Genomic DNA, 20,025 nt, shown 5'->3' with positions numbered 1-20,025 from the left:
GGAGGAAGAAGACAATCACAATTCTACAGTTTATTCGACTCAGGTCTCTCGTTTAACGGAGAGTCGTTAAGCGACGATCTTCACCGAATGTTCCTTTCAATCACGCGGGCAGGAACCCATTATTTAGTCCGGCGTTCTCCAACGCACACGAAAAACAATTTTTGCACATAGCTTATCGTTTCAGTACAGCCCCTAATCTTCACCCCGAAATTAGCGACAATTTGAATTACACTCTAATTGTACAGGTAAACCAGTGCGTTCGCCGTTCACTCAAGCTGTTGAAAATTATCTCGCTTCACGTATCTTATTACCAGTACTCAGGTACCTAAATAATGAGGTAAATACATATTACACTTGCTCCTATAAGAACACTTGTCCATACATTTGTGAAGATTGTGAGAGAACATCAAGGCTTCCAACTCGAGTTTACGTTGGCATCATTCAATGTGTGAAGATTGGGTGAGAAAACCAGGGATTCATACTCGAGTGTACGTTGTCCTAATTCAACTCGAAGTGCATACTAATTCCATGAATAATTTTACTTTGGCGTTGTGGGACTAAAAGAATAACTTTTACGTTGCCTACTCCAAAATTCGCTGAGATCAAAAATCGGACAAGACGCTAATTAGGCTCAGCAGGCCAGCAGAAAAAGTTGATGGCATAACTAAAACGTCTATTTGTGTCAACATTGCAAGAACGATATCAGGTAACGATTGAAACTATATCATAGATGCCATAAGCATTTCCTGAGTTGTCAAGGAACTGTGGATTAGCGTGCCCAAGAGCTTTTTGCCGGAGTGTAACTTAGGACAGCAGAGACTGGTTGGAACTGCATCCATATATTTTACTGGTAATGAGGAATAGTCAACTCCAGCGATGTCATTTGCGGACACGTTTGTAGATTTCATAACGAATTCTCGCTTTTCTGTTAAACAAGACATTTATTGTATTTCAACACACTCAAATTAGGTTAAATTGGGCTAGCATTGACGGGCGCTCTTCTTCCAGTTCATGCTTCATAAAGAAGCTGTAAATTCTATACGTTATGTTTACCTTAAACCTGGAAGAACAAGTTCATAATGAGTGGGAACAAAGAATTCAAAATTGACTAGCCTCTAAGCTGAATGAGCACAAATTTCATTATTGCTGCGTATTGAGTACATACACTAGACAAATGAGGAGCAGAATACCTCAATGTTAATTATCGAGCATTACCCAGGACAGACTGGAAACACTTGTTTCTTGGGTATGGACAATTGAGGACGGAGAACAACAATATGCTGTCAGGAAGTACAGACAAGCTCAACTGCAAACGGTTGTAAGCAGACGTGTCTCAAAATTTTCTTCAGCCGAGACTCACAATTCGAGCGTCTTTAAACTGCACGATTGGGTCTTCTAGCCTAGACATAGATGAATATCCGTGGATCATACCGTCGCTAGTCTCAAAAAGAAGAACATTATCTATTTTGCTGACGACCAAATATATTGTGAACAGCTACCAACAACATTGCACCTGACGTTTACTCTATTGCCATGATCAGGCCAACAACTACCCGCACACAAGTCCTGCTGCCACAACAGGAAAACCCAATCTAAACGCGGGGGATATACTCCATCATAGATAAATCTACCAACCTTTCATTTAATATCCCCAAACACGATTCTGTGAGAATCTTAACTCACATCCACTAGTCGTTAGTAAGACTACTCCAGACTTTCATGATCTGTAGTATGTGATGAGTACTTAAACAACTTCCCGCACTAGACCAAATGATATTTAATGTCAGTTTAGGCGATAAAACCGACAAATTCAATGAAATAAGCTCCAGTTGACCGGATATAAACCGGACGACAAGTTGGTAGAGCTGGTCACCTGAACACGGGCTGTTCATCTGAAGGCGTCCCTGGACATGGCACCGGCGCTGTTAGCGAGGATTTCTCTAGGGGGCGACGGCTGATAGTGAGGAGGTAAAAACATGGAGTTGGTGGTGTTGGTGGTCGAGGTGCTGCCAGTAATGCTGCTGGCGCCAGGTATGGGGAATTGTGGCTGTTGTTGTTGTTGCTGCGAATGCTGTTGTTGCTGATGGAATATGTGGAACTGTTGCTGTTGCTCCGAAGGTTGTTGCGAATACTGATCTGAAGATGATGGATAACGTCAATACAAACAAAACATTAATAATAGAATAATGTTACTATTTGAGGCTGACACACTTATCATAGGACGAAATTTCCCTATTATAGACTGTAAGCTATTCGTAATTCTGCGCGCAGTTTTCAGGGTATCTATTGGAAATTTACGAATTTATGGGGAAGACGATGTCATGGACGCATGGTCCATAACGCAGAAGAAAAAAGGGCAGCATGGAAAAGTAGAATCTTGAAAAAAGAGTAGAAAGAAGAAGAATATAGCTTGTTGACATCGAACGATTCGGTGTGTTTTCGGAGATTTAGTTTTCACTTCCCGACCAAGATTGGCTTTACAACAATGAATAAAAAGTAAAATATTCAGTCTGCACGGATTACATCCTTACGAATAATGGAAACGATGAATACCAAGGAGGAGATTAATACCAGTCTGTAGAAATGTCTCGCTATCACGCTGCTCGTGAACGTTTTGCCATCATGAACCTACTAAACAATCACAGTTTTAATAGTAAATATCTCTTTTACTCTAAGTGTTATGAGTAACTTAGCAAAAAACAGAATTTTATTTTCTTCGCCGCGTAAACTTCTCAAAATCAAAGTTGTAAAAGCTTTAAATGTGTTAAACTATAATTATCTATGCAAATAGTTAACAGCATTACTGTGAATCCCTCACATGATCTCCATGCTTGAGTGAAAAATATGTTTACAGCAAAACAAAAACGTCAGAAAAAAACACGAGACTGGGGCATGTAAAGAAACTGTTAATTTCACTATCTTGACGAAATCGTATGGGCAAACATCTTTCGTGGAGAAGCGTCCAGAATTTTCTAGTTACAGTTATACAAAGAAGGGAATAATTTCTGTAAGACGCAACCTTTACACTAATTTGACTTGGAGACCCGCTTGAACTCTTTAAGCCTCATGTATCATCCACAGGGAGACTTTTCATCACACAGACACTACTCACAGACCCTCTTCACCACACGCCTCACAGGCACCCACGCCGCCACACAGGCACCCACGCCGCCACACAGGCACCCACGCCGCCACACAAGCACCCACGCCGTCACACATGCACCCACGCCGTGACACAAGCACCCTCTCCGCCACCTAGAACCCTCTCCACCGCACAGACACATCGCGCATGAACCCCCTCCGCCCACCATGGTCACGCTGGTGCGCCGCCTTAATATCCTGCTACCTTCAGTCCCCGGCAGGCAAGTCGTCCTCGCCGCCAAAAACAAGGAGGGCAGGGGAACGGAGCTCTGAGAACGGAAGATCTGAGATTGTGCTCAGTAACGCATCCAGTCTTCGTTGAAGATATCTGGGCTGAATTCTTTTTCTCAGCACCGTCGGCTAAGGAGCCGGGGGGGGGCGTTTTAACGAGCTTGGTCCCGCCACTGAAAGGGTTCATTCCTACAGAGATTAGACTCGGACCGCTTTTCTGTTGACTAGTGAAAATTCGGCATGTATTCCTACTTCTTCATTGCCATATGTCGGAATCCTGAAGTTCTCACTTCCAAAGCTAGAACCAGTTCGTTTATAATTTTCCACGTGTACTGCATGATATACCTTTCGTGTCTCCTCTGCAGTGAGTACAAGCATAGACGTGAAGGTTTACTTCCGTTTGTTGCACTGCACCCACATTGAACTGAGTCAACAGCTGTCGAAAGTCCTCAAGGAAACAGAGCACAAGGACTCTGAAGAGAGTGATCATCGGTTCCGCTTCGCTTGTTCTGAACGTTTGCCAAATCAACCATACGTACCTGTCACCTGCCTATAACAGATATTGCCGCTATAGGTGTCCACCAAACTTGATGATGTGGTCACCAAACGGTATTCATCATCACTCCTCCGTCGTAATCGAGTGGCTTTTCCTCAATGATGACAATGCGATGCGAGATGACAGCGGTCTGGTAGCATCACGACCGGCACCTCAACATGAACCTTCACCACACAATCATTCACACGTGAACCCTCACTGCCACAAATACATCACCCACATAAACCTTCACCATAAAGGCTCCCTCATGTGAGCCATATACTCCACGCATTAACCCTCACCGCTACACAGGCATCGCAGACATTGAACCTCAGGCACCCGCTCTGTCACTCACCTGACTGGAGAGGCGTGGAGGGAGAGCTGCCGTTTCTGTTGGTCGCCTCCTGGGTGGACAGGCGGCTGAAGGCGGCCAGGGTATCGGGGAATGCAGGAGGAGTGGCTGGAGTGTTGGCCGGGGTACACAGCTGACAAAAACCAATGTGATCTATACATGGGCGAGAATATCCTAGTTCCTTAATTAACTTAAAAACCGATTTCATGGATTCCAATCGGAAACGTCGAAATTGATGTAAAGCATTGCGAGATAATAAAATTTTACATAAGCCATTCCTCTTAAATTGGCTACCTGGATTTCACGAAAACTCCACGGATACGTTTCGTTTGAGTGACAACACAGGTACGGTAAGGTACATATGACTGAAGGTGCGGAAGTTGGGAAATACACGATGAATGAAGTAACGGTGATTCTTTTTCATTTATACGTACCTTAAGTTAGGTCACAAACTTATGTTTCATGTAATTTCATTATTAAAATAGGAGAAATTAAAACCTGAATCATTTTACCGCCATGACCATGATAATCACAACGACCAAAGATTTGATAAACCACCTCCCTGTGGTGAATGGGGTAAACGTGTGCGTAGCTGGATCCGTCATATGAACAATATTGATAAATGTTAGACGTTATTTTAGTTGCTTTCGAAGCTTGAACTATGAAACGTTTAGTAACTGAGGACTTTGTGTAACTGGGGCAGATGCAGTGGAAGTGAGGCGAATGAACAGTGCGTTCAAAGCGCCGGCCACCGGGTCATATTTAATGGAGTCCCAAGACTGCTATATCCGGCAGACACGTCACGGCAGCATCCCCTTTAGCGCGCCACTAGCCTACTACCGCTCCGGCAGCACGAGCTAATACACATTTCGATCAGCGCAAGAAATATCTCAGTAATAAAAATGTCATTTGAAAATCTAGAAAAATATAACTACAAATAGAGAAAACAAAATTAGATTGTCCATGCCATTAAATCATTGTGCAATGCTCGTTTATAGTGTTGATTTTCACGATCGCAGCCAAATAGAACATTTTATACAAGTAAATTTTCAAACAGAAAATTTATCACAAGAAATAATGTCCTAGTTTGGATGCTCGAGCAAGTATCCTGCAGAATCTGCGGTGACTGTAGATCCGAGTCAGCATCAATAACTATACAATTTTTTTTTCTTGAACTAGAAAAACGCTGTTAAAAGCAAAATTATTATATAGCTCCTTAGACCTCCCAAAAAAAAACGAGCAGTACACGGAAGGCTTCCATGTTTTTAGTCACAGAAATAGAAACACTACAACATTCTTTAATAGAATAGGCGTTCAGAAGCACTTTCAACTTGCTAGTCTGCGGGCGAGAATAATATGACTTGACAGAATGCACGATAAGGGTTTACGGAAGTGTTATGTGAAGATAAGTATCACATTCAAGCCTAGAATAAAATTAAACTTCAATAACACACGATGTTTTTTCGCACAGTGTCGGGAGACAGAAGTTCCACTACTCAGACAGAGTAAACTAAGATTGTACGAGTAGATAGAGCAACAAAAGTAAAAACTTTATATTAGAAATGCGCAACAAAAAACTAACGTCTACTCGATTTTTTATGCTGCTCAAAGGTTTGTATGTTGATGTATTTGTTAGTTCTCTCATCGCACGACACAATTAGACGCCCAGGACATAATGCGCTCGAACTTGGAAGCTGCAATGAATATAGTTATTTTCCATGCACGCGCTGAACAGAAACCTTCTGCGAGTAAACGGTAATTGCATGGTTCGGAATTGTAAATTTCTTAGCTTGAATGATGTCGCTTAATTAAATATGTGAAAATAGTGTGCTGAAAATAACGGCAGATTGCAGAATAGCAAAAACGTTTAAAGTAAATGAGAAGTATTAAGAAATTCAATACTAAAGTGGGGTCATTAAGTATCCTAAAAAAAATCATTGACAGAAATATTAACATCGAACACTTCCGCAACAGGGTAGGCACCCACGCCGCCACACAGGCACCCACGCCGCCACACAGGCACCCACGCCGTCACACGAGCACCCTTTCCGCCACCTAGAACCCTCTCCACCGCACAGACACATCGCGCATGAACCCCCTCCGCCCACCAAGGTTCCTCCTGTATGCAAGTTCTGGGGCCATACTTTCAAAATTCGCGAAGTGAACGTAAGTACTTACGCTCTATTTTCTTGTCTATGATTGGTGGATTTTGCTTGAAAGGCCGTAAATGATTAGCTGATGAACTTACGATCTTTTAACTTTTTTTGAAAGTATGGGCCCTGGACGTTATTGTCGCAAGGACGTAACCGTCACGCTGGTGCGCCGCCTTAATATCCCGCTACCTTCAGTCCCCGGCAGGCAAGTCGTCCTCGCCGCCAAAAACAAGGAGGTCAGGGGAACGGAGCTCTGGGAACCGAATATCTGATATTGTGCTCAGTAACGCATCCAGTCTTCGTTGAAGATCTCTGGGCTGAATTCTTTTTCTCAGCACCGTCGGCTAAGGAGCCGGGGGGGGGGCGTTTTAACGAGCTTGGTCCCGCCACTGAAAGGGTTCATTCCTACAGAGATTAGACTCGGACCGCTTTTCTGTTGACTAGTGAAAATTCGGCATGTATTCCTACTTCTTCATTGCCATATGTCGGAATCCTGGAGTTCTCACTTCCAAAGCTAGAACAAGTTAGGTTATAATCTTCCACGTGTACTGCATGATATACCTTTCGTGTCTCCTCTGCAGTGAGTACAAGCATAGACNGTCCATGCCATTAAATCATTGTGCAATGCTCTTTTATAGTGTTGATTTTCACGATCGCAGCCAAATAGAACATTTTATATAAGTAAATTTTCAAACAGAAAATTTGTCACAAGAAACGTCCTAGTTTGGATGCTCGAGCAAGTATCCTGCAGAATCTGTGGTGACTGTAGATCCGAGTCAGCATCAATAAGTATACCGGTACAACATTTTTTTTTCTTGAACTATATAACGCTGTTAAAAGCAAAATTATTATACAGCTCCTTAAAGCTCCCAAGTCATGCACCGGTAAAAAAAAACGAGCAGTACACGGAAGGCTTCCATGTTTTTAGTCACAGAAATAGAAACACTAGAAAATATTCTCGAATAAAATAGGCGTTCAGAAGCACATTCAACTTGCTAGTCTGCGGGCGAAAATAATATGACGTGACAGAGTGCACAAGGGTTTACGGAAGTGTTATTGGAAGATAAGTATCACATTCAAACATAAAATAAAATAAACTTCAACAATAACACACGATGTTTTTTACACAGTGTGTCGGGAGGCAGAAGTTCTACTACTCAGACAGAGCAAACTAAGATTGCAGATAGAGCAACAGAAGTAAATTTTTAAATTAAATGCGCAGCAAAAAACTAATGTTTACTCGAATTTTTCTGCTGTTTGCTCCGTGATTGATTTGTTAGTTCGCTCATCGCACGACACAATTAGATGCCAAGGACATAATGCGCTCGAACTTGGAAGCTGCAATGAATTAAGCTATTTATTTTATATGCAAGCGCTGAACAGAAACTTTCTGCAAGTAAATATCTATAGTCAAATGGGGTAAGACAGGATCGCAGCCTTCATGGGGTAAGAAAGGACCAGCTCATGGCATGCATTGTAATAGCACTGAATTTAATTTGACAAAAGAATATGTTATAGCAGTCATTGCCTGTCATTTTAGTAATTGATGCAACCCTCTACTACAAATAATGAATTTCTGGCTAATTTTTAAAGAAAACCCTAATGGGGTAAGATGGGACCAGCTCACTTTTTATAATCTGTACAGAAAACTACCTATGTTAGATGCAAAATGTCTGAGTTGTAGCTTAGAAGCCCATTGCATAACTACACCTTGTGATAGGTTTAGGGTTTTTTAGTTATTCATGATATAGATGCTACAGGCTTGTTAGTGATTTCGGTCCTGTCTTACCCCATCTGACTATAAATATATAGTTCGTGAATGGTTCAGAATTGGAAATTTTTTAATTTGAATGATGTCTCGTAAATGTGTGAAAATAATGTGCTGAAAATAACTGCAGGTTGCAAAAAAAGCAGAAACGTTTAAAATAATTGAAAAGTATTAAGAAATTCAATACTAAAGTGGGGTCATTAAGTATCCTAAAAAAAATCATTGACAGAAATATTAACATCGAACACTTCCGCAACAGGGTGAAAACTAACGACTGAAAATTACTTAAATGATAAACTCCCTTCATATGCGACAGGAATAACTCAATAGGTGCCGATAACTCTTGCGCGATTGTAAAAACCAGCCTCTTGTGCAAGGTTTCAGACTCACCCACTGTACGTTATGCGGTCGCTGCAGCCTAAAGGCTCTACATTCATTTTCTGTTCTGTTCCATGCAGGAAAAGAGAGAGTCGGGGCATGAGGCCTGCACGGCGGCATTATCCAACCACCCAATGAATGGCTTGCACAAAAAAAAATCAAAATATGAAAAAACAGCAGCTAAAATGAACGACTATGAAGTGACCCAGCCTGCGGCAATGGCTTGATAGCAGCAGGAAATTCCGCAGCGGCTGCCTAAGCTGAACATGCCTGGAAATTTGCAAAGCCACTGCACATGAACGGCCTTTCTGACAGCTCTTCATTCCCAGTTTTGTAGCAATTATCAGCATTTTCCCTGAATTGAAGTGTTCTTGCAGGCGGCTATAATCTTGAATGGTAAGACGATAGTAATTTCTCGTTTACGTTGTTCCACATCCACTCGATCTAGTCTAAGTTTTAACAATATGCGTAACGCCGTGAGAAGAGCATAACAAACCTGTCAGAACATATTCACAATTCCTACTGCAGAAAGCCAAAATATAGCAGGCATCAATATTTTTTAATCGGTTATATATAAATAATCGCAGATCGAACACGGCACGCACTAGAACGAAACATCCAAGTTTAGCAGCTATAGTGATAAGTGATCCAAGTTATCTCCAGAATTGAATATTTTTTGGCACATAAATGATTCGTTAACTACGCACGCGAATGCTAGCTTGAAATCAGAATGACAAACACAATATTTTAGTTAACAAACGCAATATTAATTATTTTAGGCTGACGAGTCAACAACCCGGCATGAATACAACATCAAATGCAGCTTCCACGAAATTTCTGCCCCTCAATTGGTAGACATAGTAAATTGACGGACGAATAACACGGTAGCCGGGAAGTCTGTTCAAGCAATGCGAACATGCGAGTCTTGTTTATTGAGAGGCCAGAACTGGCAACAAAGAGCGGCCTCGATGTCAGCACGAGCCGTCGTCGATGTACATGATAACAAAGGATACTGAAAAATAGTACATAGCAAACGGATCGAAAAACATCATATACGATTATAAAATAATATGCGTTTAAAAATTACTTTTTAGAGACAACACTTCTAAAGAGGCCAGTGTATCCGATGTTACACATGTCCAATGAATTTCGATTTTTTTATATATAAAAAAATATTTTCAACATTTTTTTCTTATATATACCTTTTTTAATATTTATTCTGTCAATTGATTCGTGCATTGTCTCTGACTTCGCGCAAGGTACAAAATTTCGGATCGATTGGACAGGTAGAAGTGTGTTAAATATCGATTATAAGATTTGTACTAGCAGACAAACAAACAAAAAGTGAAGTTGAAGAGAAGTGTGGTAATAATGCTCAAATTAATTTTTAAAGACAACACTTCCAAGGAGGCCATTGTATCCGATGTTACACATGTACAATGAATTTCGAATTTTATCTGTAAATATTTATAAAAAATATTTTTAATATTTGAAAATTTTTTAACTTTCTAAAATTATTTTTTCTGTCAATTGATTCAAGCATTGTCTCCGACTTTACGCAAGTGTCCAAAATTTCAGATCGATTAGACAATTATAAGTGTGTAAAATATCGATTAAAAGATTTATAGCAGACAATAAGAAGTGAAGTTAAGCAGAAGTGTTGTAAAAAAAAAAAGAAGAGTAACATGCTCAAGTAAAAGTTTTAATCGGTCACTGCCGGCAAGAATGCACAAGTAAAGATCTCGTAATTGCGCTCTTGATGATCACTAATCACGATTTATTTTTAGTAAGTAATTTAGTCTTACACGTGTTTATTTCTTAGCTGTTAAAAAAACTAACGAAAAATTAATTGCCTAAGAAGCTCTGAAAGAAACTCTACAGCTTCGCGCAGCTCGCATCGTAGTCCCGAGAAAACTGCTGCATGGTTAAGACTGAATCGGTCAAAGAACACATCCAAACTAGTTTGCAAATAGAAAGCATGCAAACGTTTAATTTCATGGCTATACATGTCATTTCAATTCCTGAATGACCAACCAAAGTAAAATGATGCACAACAACATGCAGAGCGACGCACCATTCCATTTAGGTAATTAATTAATGCCATGAAATACCAACGAAGTAATTGAATCAAAGTGTTTCGGAAATGTTCAGTTTTGACTTTTCTGCGCGTTCAAGGAAGAACTAAGCCTCCTGGAACTGAAAAAATGGCAGTTGCAAACGTGAATGAAATGAGATTCGGAATAATTTCTTTCGCTGAATATTTCAACGAAATGCAACTTATAAATTATTCAATTTGTCGATATTAATTTAAACTTAAGTTCCAGATATTTAATGCAGCCCACACAAAGGCCTAGCCATATTTTCCCTTATCATTTGCATGAGATAAGATACAGAGCCCTGCAATCATTTAAGGCACAGAAGGTGCAACATCTTTTTATATTTAAATAAGTCACGCTGTTAGTTTGTGTGCCTGCCCACCTGTTCGAATTCTCGCTAGGTATCTTGGATACAAGTGTCTGTGTCGGATTTATTATATAACTGCTAGTAGGAGCGGGGGCCAGCATTGAACGTGCATTTCCTTATACCTTCAAGTGACAAACGTTTCAAACAAACATAACTTTTCAAGCAATTTCCATACATTTTTCTCGCATTTTTCACCCTTTTCAATACATTTAATACATATACGTTTCTTATCCTCCCCAAAACGTACCATAATTTTTCAGGGCATTCTTCCTCTATCGACAATATGGGCCGGTTTCACTTTTATTTACCTTTCCTGCATTTTTTTTCAATTAAGAACAATTGTCAAAAAAATTACTCTTAGAAGTAAAAAAATTTATTTTTAGACATTATCTATTCATTTTTCATGAAGTCCGTGCGTTGGAAATTTATCAGCATACACGGTTTTGAATTAAATACGGATTACTTCATCTACGACTAAATATTTTGGAATTCAATAAAAATATTCAAACAGCAAATAGATCTTTGATTGCACTATCTGTTTCATGCAGTGAGTCATGTTGTCTAAGCGCGATGCAGGCGAGGTCTGTATCCCTCATGAAACCTTCAAAACAATGAAAAATACTCCATGCTTGACGACAATATAGAGACAGACTGATTAGTAAGTAACAAAGATTTATTCATGAGTATTTAACGAATGGTTGTAGGTAAATAACGTTGAATTTATCTGGAAGTGCGATGAAAACCTACGGCTAAGTGAATTACCACGAACAAAATAAACCGATGCCAACGTTTTAATATTCACTTAAAGAACAAATAATATGATAATAATGTTTTTATAATGTATTCATCATATTATTATCATATAAATATTACTATCATTATTATGTATCATATATATTCATTATTATCATAGAACACAAATTCCTTACTAGGTTTGCAAAGCACGTGACGCCGCACACGAGCAAGACGGCGGAGCTTGGAAATGAGTAGAAAGTTTGGTGCCATTTTGATCCTAACTTTCATTTGCAGCGCACAACATGCCGACGTGCCTCCTCAAAGCTTGCAGTGACCTCTTCAGTAACGGGGTAATTCTACCGCATGAATAAATAGCACAGAGGCAAGCACTTAGAACGTTAGCAATTGCTCGGTCATTGAAACGACGATGCGTGTGATGGTTCGAGAACAAATCAAAATCATAGGCAGGAGATAATGTGTAAAACGAAAATGGAAGATATATAATCTTAGTGAAATCTTTAAAACCTATTGAAGAGAAATGACCAAAGCCTTGTACGGAACTTTTAGAATTGTAAAAATAAACATTTTGAAGGAGCATGCGAATTTCAACCAAAGCTAATTTAATTGTTTAATAATAATAATAGCATCTTCCAGAATTTAAAATAGGTCGTGAGAACAATGGTGATAGGTCCATCACTAAGCAGGCCTGAAATTGCGCTAAAACTTTGCTTTTAGTGGCTCATGAGCTATCAAGACAACGAGTTTCAGATAAGAGATAAGATGAGACGCTCTTTTTTTATTTCCACGTGTGAACGCTGTTCGGTGTCGTGGCTGCGATGAGCTTGTGTATCTACATAGAAGGCTTGTTAGTGCAATCAATTCAACCGTGTAATTAACATAATAAACCTTCAAATTTCTACACCATTCAAGTCGAGCCACTAGATTAATTTACAAATCAGCAACACAACTCTTCGTATTACGTTGATATTGACAAATGAACTAAATTAATTAGATTAATAAATTATTTAATTAATTCATTAATTCGATAATTTGCGAATCAGATGTCACACTTGATTTCCACATGATTTCAAAGGAGTTTTTCTCAACAAAAATGTCCAAAAGAATGACTGGATATCTCGATTAGAGCTGAGATTGCAAGCAAAGCTAAAGCAGATGAAAGGATGGGAGGGGGGGGCGATGACGTCATCGAGCCAGGCTCGGAGGTTGTCTCCCATTGTACTGCCACCAGACTCAGCGGCGCCTCAGCCAGCCAGATGCCAACGCATTATTTCTCATCTGATCTTACTAGAATTTTACTCGGCATACTCTCAAGTCCAAGATTATGTTACACATTTTACAAACCGAACTTGTCTAGTACAGCTTTCCTTTAGATTCCAGATTTTCGTACCGTGTTCAAAAAATTTTCCTAAACTAAAAGCTATTTCGAAGCTCGAACTTAAATTTTAAATTACTTTGGCATATCAGTTGGATTAAATTGCTTTCTTGTAGGCTAGAATCCTTTTGTTCATGAAGCACTGAACATTCGCACATGCCGAACGACTTTATTATTGGCGAACGTAACTAACTGCTTTGGAATACAAGGTGGTAACATTAATATTTCAAAATACGGCAGATGATAATTGTTTTAAGAAAATTATCTTTGGAGTTCTCATTGTTCATGATCAGACAACGTCATATCATGGCTACAACATGTTATACATTTTTGGCTGAGTTATTTGAGGCAGCACTCGAGAGGCTGAATAATTGGCACGTAAGAGCAACTTGTTCTTCCCTCAAGAACAAGTTACACCGCAGCCACTGCGCAGTACATCAGGTTTTGAACACAAACTGCACGCCAAATTCTTGCCGCTTCGCATACGAAATGCACCATAGGCATTAACTTATTTGCATGGAAGTAAGATGAATGTATGATATGCGCTGGCAGCAGATATATAACGGCATTATGTGGTGGGACGAGCAATAAATATTAAGTGGAGGGCCGAAATACGGTATTACTATTATAAACGTCGACGATCGATATCGACAAGATGCCTATAGGCACAAAAAAACCCAACGCATGTACGGCATAAATGATCCGTAGGCAACAAGAAAATCAAATCGTATACCTACATAAATTGCAGACATAGAACTGAAGTCACGAAGAGTAGCAAAATCGAGTCGTACTTAAATGGCACGTCTTCACTGATCATAAGGGAGCAGCAATAAGCAATACTCACATGGTTGAGATGACTGTGACTGGTCTGAGGTGGAGGAGCGTCCTGGAAGAAGATGCTTAAGGCGGTCTGTCAGGTTTAAAGACAAAGCTTAATTAATGACCATAGATTATGGAATATATATACATAAGCAAATACTTACACCAGCGCATCGAGCTGCATTCAATTTGTTGTCATATTTGTCCAAATGTTTGCATTTATTTGGAGTAGTTTTGAGATACAAACATTTTCTATACTCCAATTACGTAGTCAATATTTTTACATTGCGTTTCTACACAACTGAAAGTCCGAGTAAAATAAATCATTCTATAATCTACAAGCCCACAATTTTCACTGAGATTAGCAATATTAACACATTTCATATACTAGCCAAATCATCCCCCATTCTTGAGCAAGTATGTCCATGTTACTCCGGCCTACTTGCATGTGTAAGCAGTAGGTAAAACTCATCAATGTTAGCATATCTTTTCAATATTGATTCTGAAACTCTATGCTCAGGCCTTGAACTTCTACCAGCACCTCACACGTACTGAGCTCGTCACAAGCGCAACGAGCGCTTGTTATACTGAGCCAAGTTTTTAAACTTGCCAAAAACTCGACTGCTACTCGCTCACACAAGTGCCTCGGGCAAACTTCGTTCTCATACGGTGGAGGAATAAGTACTACCTAGTTGGAGAACTTATATGACATTATGGATGTATACTGTTAAAGAAGTCACAATGTTAAACTATAGGATAAGTTTTACCACTTAATATTAAATGCCCAAAACTAAAACTTCCACAAGGCTGTAAAATTTTTGTGCATTTATTTTTTGCGATCAACCTGTATATATTTTCTAGTACAGATCAATTGCTATTGAAAAAACAATAAAATTTAATGTGACAAACTGAATGTTAATGACGAGGCTAGTTGGTTAAATTCCGTAATTTACCGTTTTATGCGAAGCGAAGTTTCCAAAAACTAATAGTTTAACAAACTATGCAATTATATGGATACTAATAATGCCTATTTTGATTAAGATAAGTAGCACATGTAGTAACTCAAAGATCAGTGAAACGTACAATTATTACTAAATTTTCGATCATAAATCTTCTACGGAAATGTAAACAAAAAGTTAATTAAATTACACCAACTTATAAATTAAAGTTATCATTTTCAACCTTCAAATTGTAAGTGAGTGTAATCCAAGACAAGACAGGTAATGCATCAAGGATCAAGCCAGCAACATACAGGCACAATTCAATACAGGCAAGTCTCGAAACACCAACATACAACAAGCACAACACAATTAAAACAAGCACAATTCAGTACAGTCACTTCGTGAAGCCAGCAACAGAAGACTCGCCTCGAACTGCCAGTGCGCGGCCTGCAGCAGCTGCCTCGCCTGCTCTCTGGACGTCCCCACAGCCATAACGAACTGATTGATCATCACCTGCCATAAACAAGTCTTATTCATTTTCGATTTTCTCAAATATTCATCACTTTTTCTTTCCAAATAGCATTAATACTCATTATTAACAATTTCTACACATCTATACATACTGATCATTGCGATTATATATAAAAAGTATATTAAATGTGACCAAATCTTGTATAATCGTTGCTCTGAGTCGAATCAGCTCCTATATCGCAATACTTCATTATAGAATCAATAATACATTGCACCAGTTCAATACAATTACATTACACGAATAACAAGAATGAGTGTAAGTGAGAAAATAGCGAAAACGTCGCAGCCTCAATCTCTCGTCGCCCCTTAAACAGGAATCAACAACTAGCCGACACTTCATCTTCCTATTACGATACTTCTACATGCCTAGCTTCGATGCCTGCAGCACCAGGCTTCAGAATCAAACGATCACAAGGTTTACCTAAACAATTATGGCATAAGACTGACTGATGTTGATATTTTCGTAAAGCTGCATGTAGCGAACAGAATGTTTCGGTCAAAGGAAGACATTATTTCAGTGTGAGTGAGCCTCAACACTGTGTTAAATAGTCGGTTCAACGACGGAGAAAGTACCGCTGACTTTGAGTAGGTCAGTGAAGTATGTATTGTCAATAATTAAAGTGTGTGATGCCATAAGATTACACAGAGGATGTTGCATCAGGACTCGCTGCATATGGACACCCGTTCTCTCAGCGGATGCATGGATATCGTCATCAGGATGCACTTGACATTATATGAATGCAAGCTTTACGTAATGAGTCGTACAGGTACAAAAACCACCAACAGCTGTTTCTATATTATGATTTAAACACAAAAGTGGACAATAAATAATAAATGCTAATGTGAAATCTTACAAACAGCACCTCCCCCACATCCTCAGGTTTGTTTTGTAGCCACGGTTAACTAGTATATGTACATAACAGAGCCATAACAGACAGAGCCATATATACATGTATACGTATACGGCTTTGTCACTGACCATTCATCTGGGGAACAACTTCTGCATAACATTACTCCTTTAGATGCTCGAGAAAAAAAATTATATCAGTAATATCAGTAAATTGTTGATATCGCATTTTATGGAAGTTTGTTTGTTCCACCTGTAATGAAATTCCCCAATATTCCACAAAATTTATAACAACTATTTATTATGAATAGTCATATTGTATATGATGAAATAAATTTTCCGCAGTTTGTCCGCAAAATTTATTTCATGAAGTTCACGCGAGAATATATCATAGAATTTATCGCATTTTCCAGTAATCTTACCAGAAATTTGTTTCTTCTTTATGTCCACTGATTAGTTTTTGCATGTTCGAATCACAGTCTGACCGTTAAGGGATAAGAGGAAAAAAAACCCTCGGCAAGAGCTGCAGGGGAATTCATGGCTGACGTAACGGGCATAGCAACACGAGCACCATCTGTGCGTGCTCTACTTGCGGCTAATCGTTGAACGTCATGATCATTGACCAATGCTTGTAACGCATCCATGGAAGCAGAAGCATTATAGAACTCCAAGCTGCTCCGTCGATAAGTATTCAACTCCAGCAACGCAGATGCATGCTTGGCGCAAATGCATTGCCATGCTTGTCTAGGCAATATTTCAAAAGTAATAAACAATTAGAGAGAGATTACGGGTAATGGTGGTACGAATAGAAATTGTGAAAACTTGAGATGCAATTCTTTATCAAAAAATTAATTTTTGTTATTTAAAACTTGTAGACGTCGAACATTGGAGAGGTTTCCTGTTCAATATACATTATACTGTGCATTGATGCAAGCTCACCACGGACTATCTGCAAACAAACACTAATCAAAATAAATGAGATACAAGGGACAGGCGACTATAACCTTCGATCTTGACAGTGAGCTACTGTGAGAAAGCACAGTGAGCACGACAGCCAAGGCCCCTAGCAGCCCGAGTGTCAAGACCATGCGAGAGAGGAGAGATGACTCATCACATCAACAGCATATTGCATCAGATAAACAAAGGCTCGACCGCACAAAGGCTTAGACCAATGTAAAATAGCTTACGTGTAAAGCATCGTACTATTGACGCATTTGGAGCATGATTAGCTCGCGCTATCTTGCCTTGTGCATCTTTTTGCGCGTACTACAACAATATTATTGGGACAACGGTGGCCAGCGATAGTCTACGCGTGCGTTCCAATAGTCGCAAATGTAACGAGGGCACTTGTTTGGCATGCATTAGTAAGCATGCGAGTAATCAAGCATGAGTATCATGTTTCCATAGCATCATGCAAGCATGGAAATTATACAAGCATGAAAATCATACAAGCATGCTCATTAGCATGTAAGGGCATTAGCAAGCATGTGCATTAGCAAGCCTGAACATTAGCAAGCATGCGCATGAGCAAGCATGAGCATTAGCAACCATGCGCATTAGCAAGCGAAGTACAACAAGCTGTAGGGGTGGATGCCACCCCTACCGCCACTGGTGCGGCGGTAGGGGTGGATGTTGACGTTCCGTGAGGCATGCATCAGCAATGTATCGCATGACCGTCTCACAAACGTTATGCAGTACCATAGAAACCCCTTCTAAGCAGATTGTTAGAGTTATAGGAAGAAATTGTTATAGAAGAAATATATGGCCACCTAACCAGAGCTTAACTTTGATCAGTTACAGCTTGTTTGTATAATTTTATCATAATTCTAAATTCGAAACCTTATTTTAGCCCATAAATGAGGGTGGAAATTACACATGCTGGACACCTATTGGACAGATTTTTTTTATTTAAGGAACGAAATTTAGAACGTTTAACGTAAACTTAATGAAATAAGACGAATTTTTGATCACATGACGGGAACAACTTTCGAAATCTATCTTTCAGTTTCGAATAAAAACTAAAAAATTTCGGCCTATTAAATAAAATAGTTGTTCACGATTCATACGATTAGTTACAGAGTATAGTGCAATTATATAACTAATACTTAACATAACGTCTAACGTCAGTTAATGAGCGAATAAACCCACTTATAGTAAGCTTCGTCATAACTTGAATGAAATCGATAAAAAAAACTCTCCAACAACAAGCGCGTGTGTTGCCACGCACGATAATAATTGTTATGCTTTAGCTTATAACAGATCTAAGTCAAGCTACACTGAAAATCTTTAATAACGGAGTAAAATCAGTAATTCTTCGGACAATAGAACCAATAATTAAGAGATCCATGATAAATGTGCTTATTAGCGCTAAGGCATAAAGCTTTCTTAGTAACAGCGTATAATATTAGCATTTAGCAATACTTTCCTCGCAGCCGCATTATTACTAGACGGTTAGTTTTCAACAATTTCGCGACATTCTCTCCTACGGTAGTGGTGTTGCCTGGTACACTACGTACGTTACGATATGACGCAGCTTGTTTAGAGTATAATACAGTAGAGGTCGGCTTTAAAGGTGGCTGAGTGCTGAAAACTTTTTAGCTTTCATAAGAGTACAATCGTCGGCGGTCGGACTCGTCTTCATTAAAAATGGCTTCATATCAAATTGATATTGCAAGAACTTAATCAATAGTCTAGAGTGGTATTGGAATGATAATCGCTGTGCATAATAGAATAATAATATTTCTGTTGAAATCATTTTCCGAAGGAGTGCACCTCATCTTGATAAAGTTGCTTCGGAAAGATGGGACAGGGCTTTTTGTATGATCAACCTAATTAGCTCACTTCAGCATGACACCAATTCTGAGAGAAAGTGAGAAACTGAGAAATGTTCTAACCTCGGCTTCATAAACTTTAGCACGAAACTTTTGCTATGTTTAACATACCTATATCGTATATGCATGCTCAGCATTCCCGTAAGATGAAAAACGTGTATCCACCTGACCAAGTTTTAATTTGTAGACAGAAATAATTCCTGAGAGACACAAAATTTTCATAGGTAGTTCAGGAAAGACGTACAACAAAACTGAATATTCGTAATATTTCTGTGCTATTGATGCAGTTTTAAATAATATGATGTTCAATTTTATCTAAAATTTGTGTTATCCTATTTTAAAATACAGGAAGAGCTTATTCAAAATTATCAGTCATTTCAAAGCGAGTGATGACTAATAGGAATAACTAACCACGAGGCAATAAGTTGTCTCACACCGCAAAACCGAGGAAGTATTCCTTCGTTCCCAGCGTCGAAAAATTGATCATTGGCCAAACTAATTTTACATCATGCGAAAAAAATATAAATTAAACTAACGAAAACAAGTATACAAGCAGGTTAAAATTACTCCCAAAATTTTGATTTACAAGGTATGCCTTAACAAACAATTTTAGGCTTAATTTAGAAGGGGTACCTGCTCTCGGAGAGTATTGTCCATTGCTCCTGATTATTACAATGCCTACTACCTACTTCGACACTATCATCGACCACACTGCCAATGTTTTGGAAGCACAGATGGCTCATGTTCCAATACTATAACGCTCAGCTCAAGCGTGCCACATAACCAAAAATAACGGCACAGATATTAAAAAGCTAATATGAATTACGAAATTATATTGTTCAAAGTAAGACTTGAGCACTAGATATTCTGACGAAGATTTTTTTAAATAGTTCCGCTGTATTGAATT

The 20,025-nt window shown here is 39.1% G+C and overlaps 1 protein-coding gene across 1 annotated transcript; it reads right to left on the bottom strand.

Moving 5' to 3' along the window:
- Nucleotides 1–15: 15 nt before the first annotated feature.
- On the bottom strand, nt 16–19,829 carry LOC108677523 (UBA-like domain-containing protein 1). The gene is made up of 5 exons (XM_018165752.2): nt 19,752–19,829; nt 15,336–15,422; nt 13,994–14,059; nt 4,263–4,392; nt 16–2,136 (listed from the first exon to the last, which is right to left on the bottom strand). The coding sequence occupies exons 1-5, from the start codon at nt 19,773–19,775 to the stop codon at nt 1,889–1,891; spliced, it is 555 nt and encodes a 184-aa protein (XP_018021241.1). The 5' UTR covers nt 19,776–19,829; the 3' UTR covers nt 16–1,888.
- Nucleotides 19,830–20,025: the final 196 nt, after the last annotated feature.

This window comes from Hyalella azteca, unplaced genomic scaffold, assembly GCF_000764305.2.
Source record: "Hyalella azteca isolate HAZT.00-mixed unplaced genomic scaffold, Hazt_2.0.2 contig3704, whole genome shotgun sequence".
Classification (NCBI taxonomy): domain Eukaryota; kingdom Metazoa; phylum Arthropoda; class Malacostraca; order Amphipoda; family Hyalellidae; genus Hyalella; species Hyalella azteca.
The sequence above is the reverse complement of the archived record's forward strand: the minus strand, read 5'-3'. Positions and strand labels throughout refer to the sequence as shown.

Bases quoted from the DNA above. Each gene is read 5' to 3' on its own strand.
- LOC108677523 (XM_018165752.2), bottom strand. From the start codon at position 19,775: ATGGACAATACTCTCCGAGAGCAG. The intron at 4,393-13,993 runs GTGAGTATTGCT...GGTTTTTGTCAG, and splicing joins GTCACAGTCATCTCAACCAT to CTGTGTACCCCGGCCAACAC. The intron at 2,137-4,262 runs GTGAGTGACAGA...CATCATCTTCAG, and splicing joins CTCCACGCCTCTCCAGTCAG to ATCAGTATTCGCAACAACCT.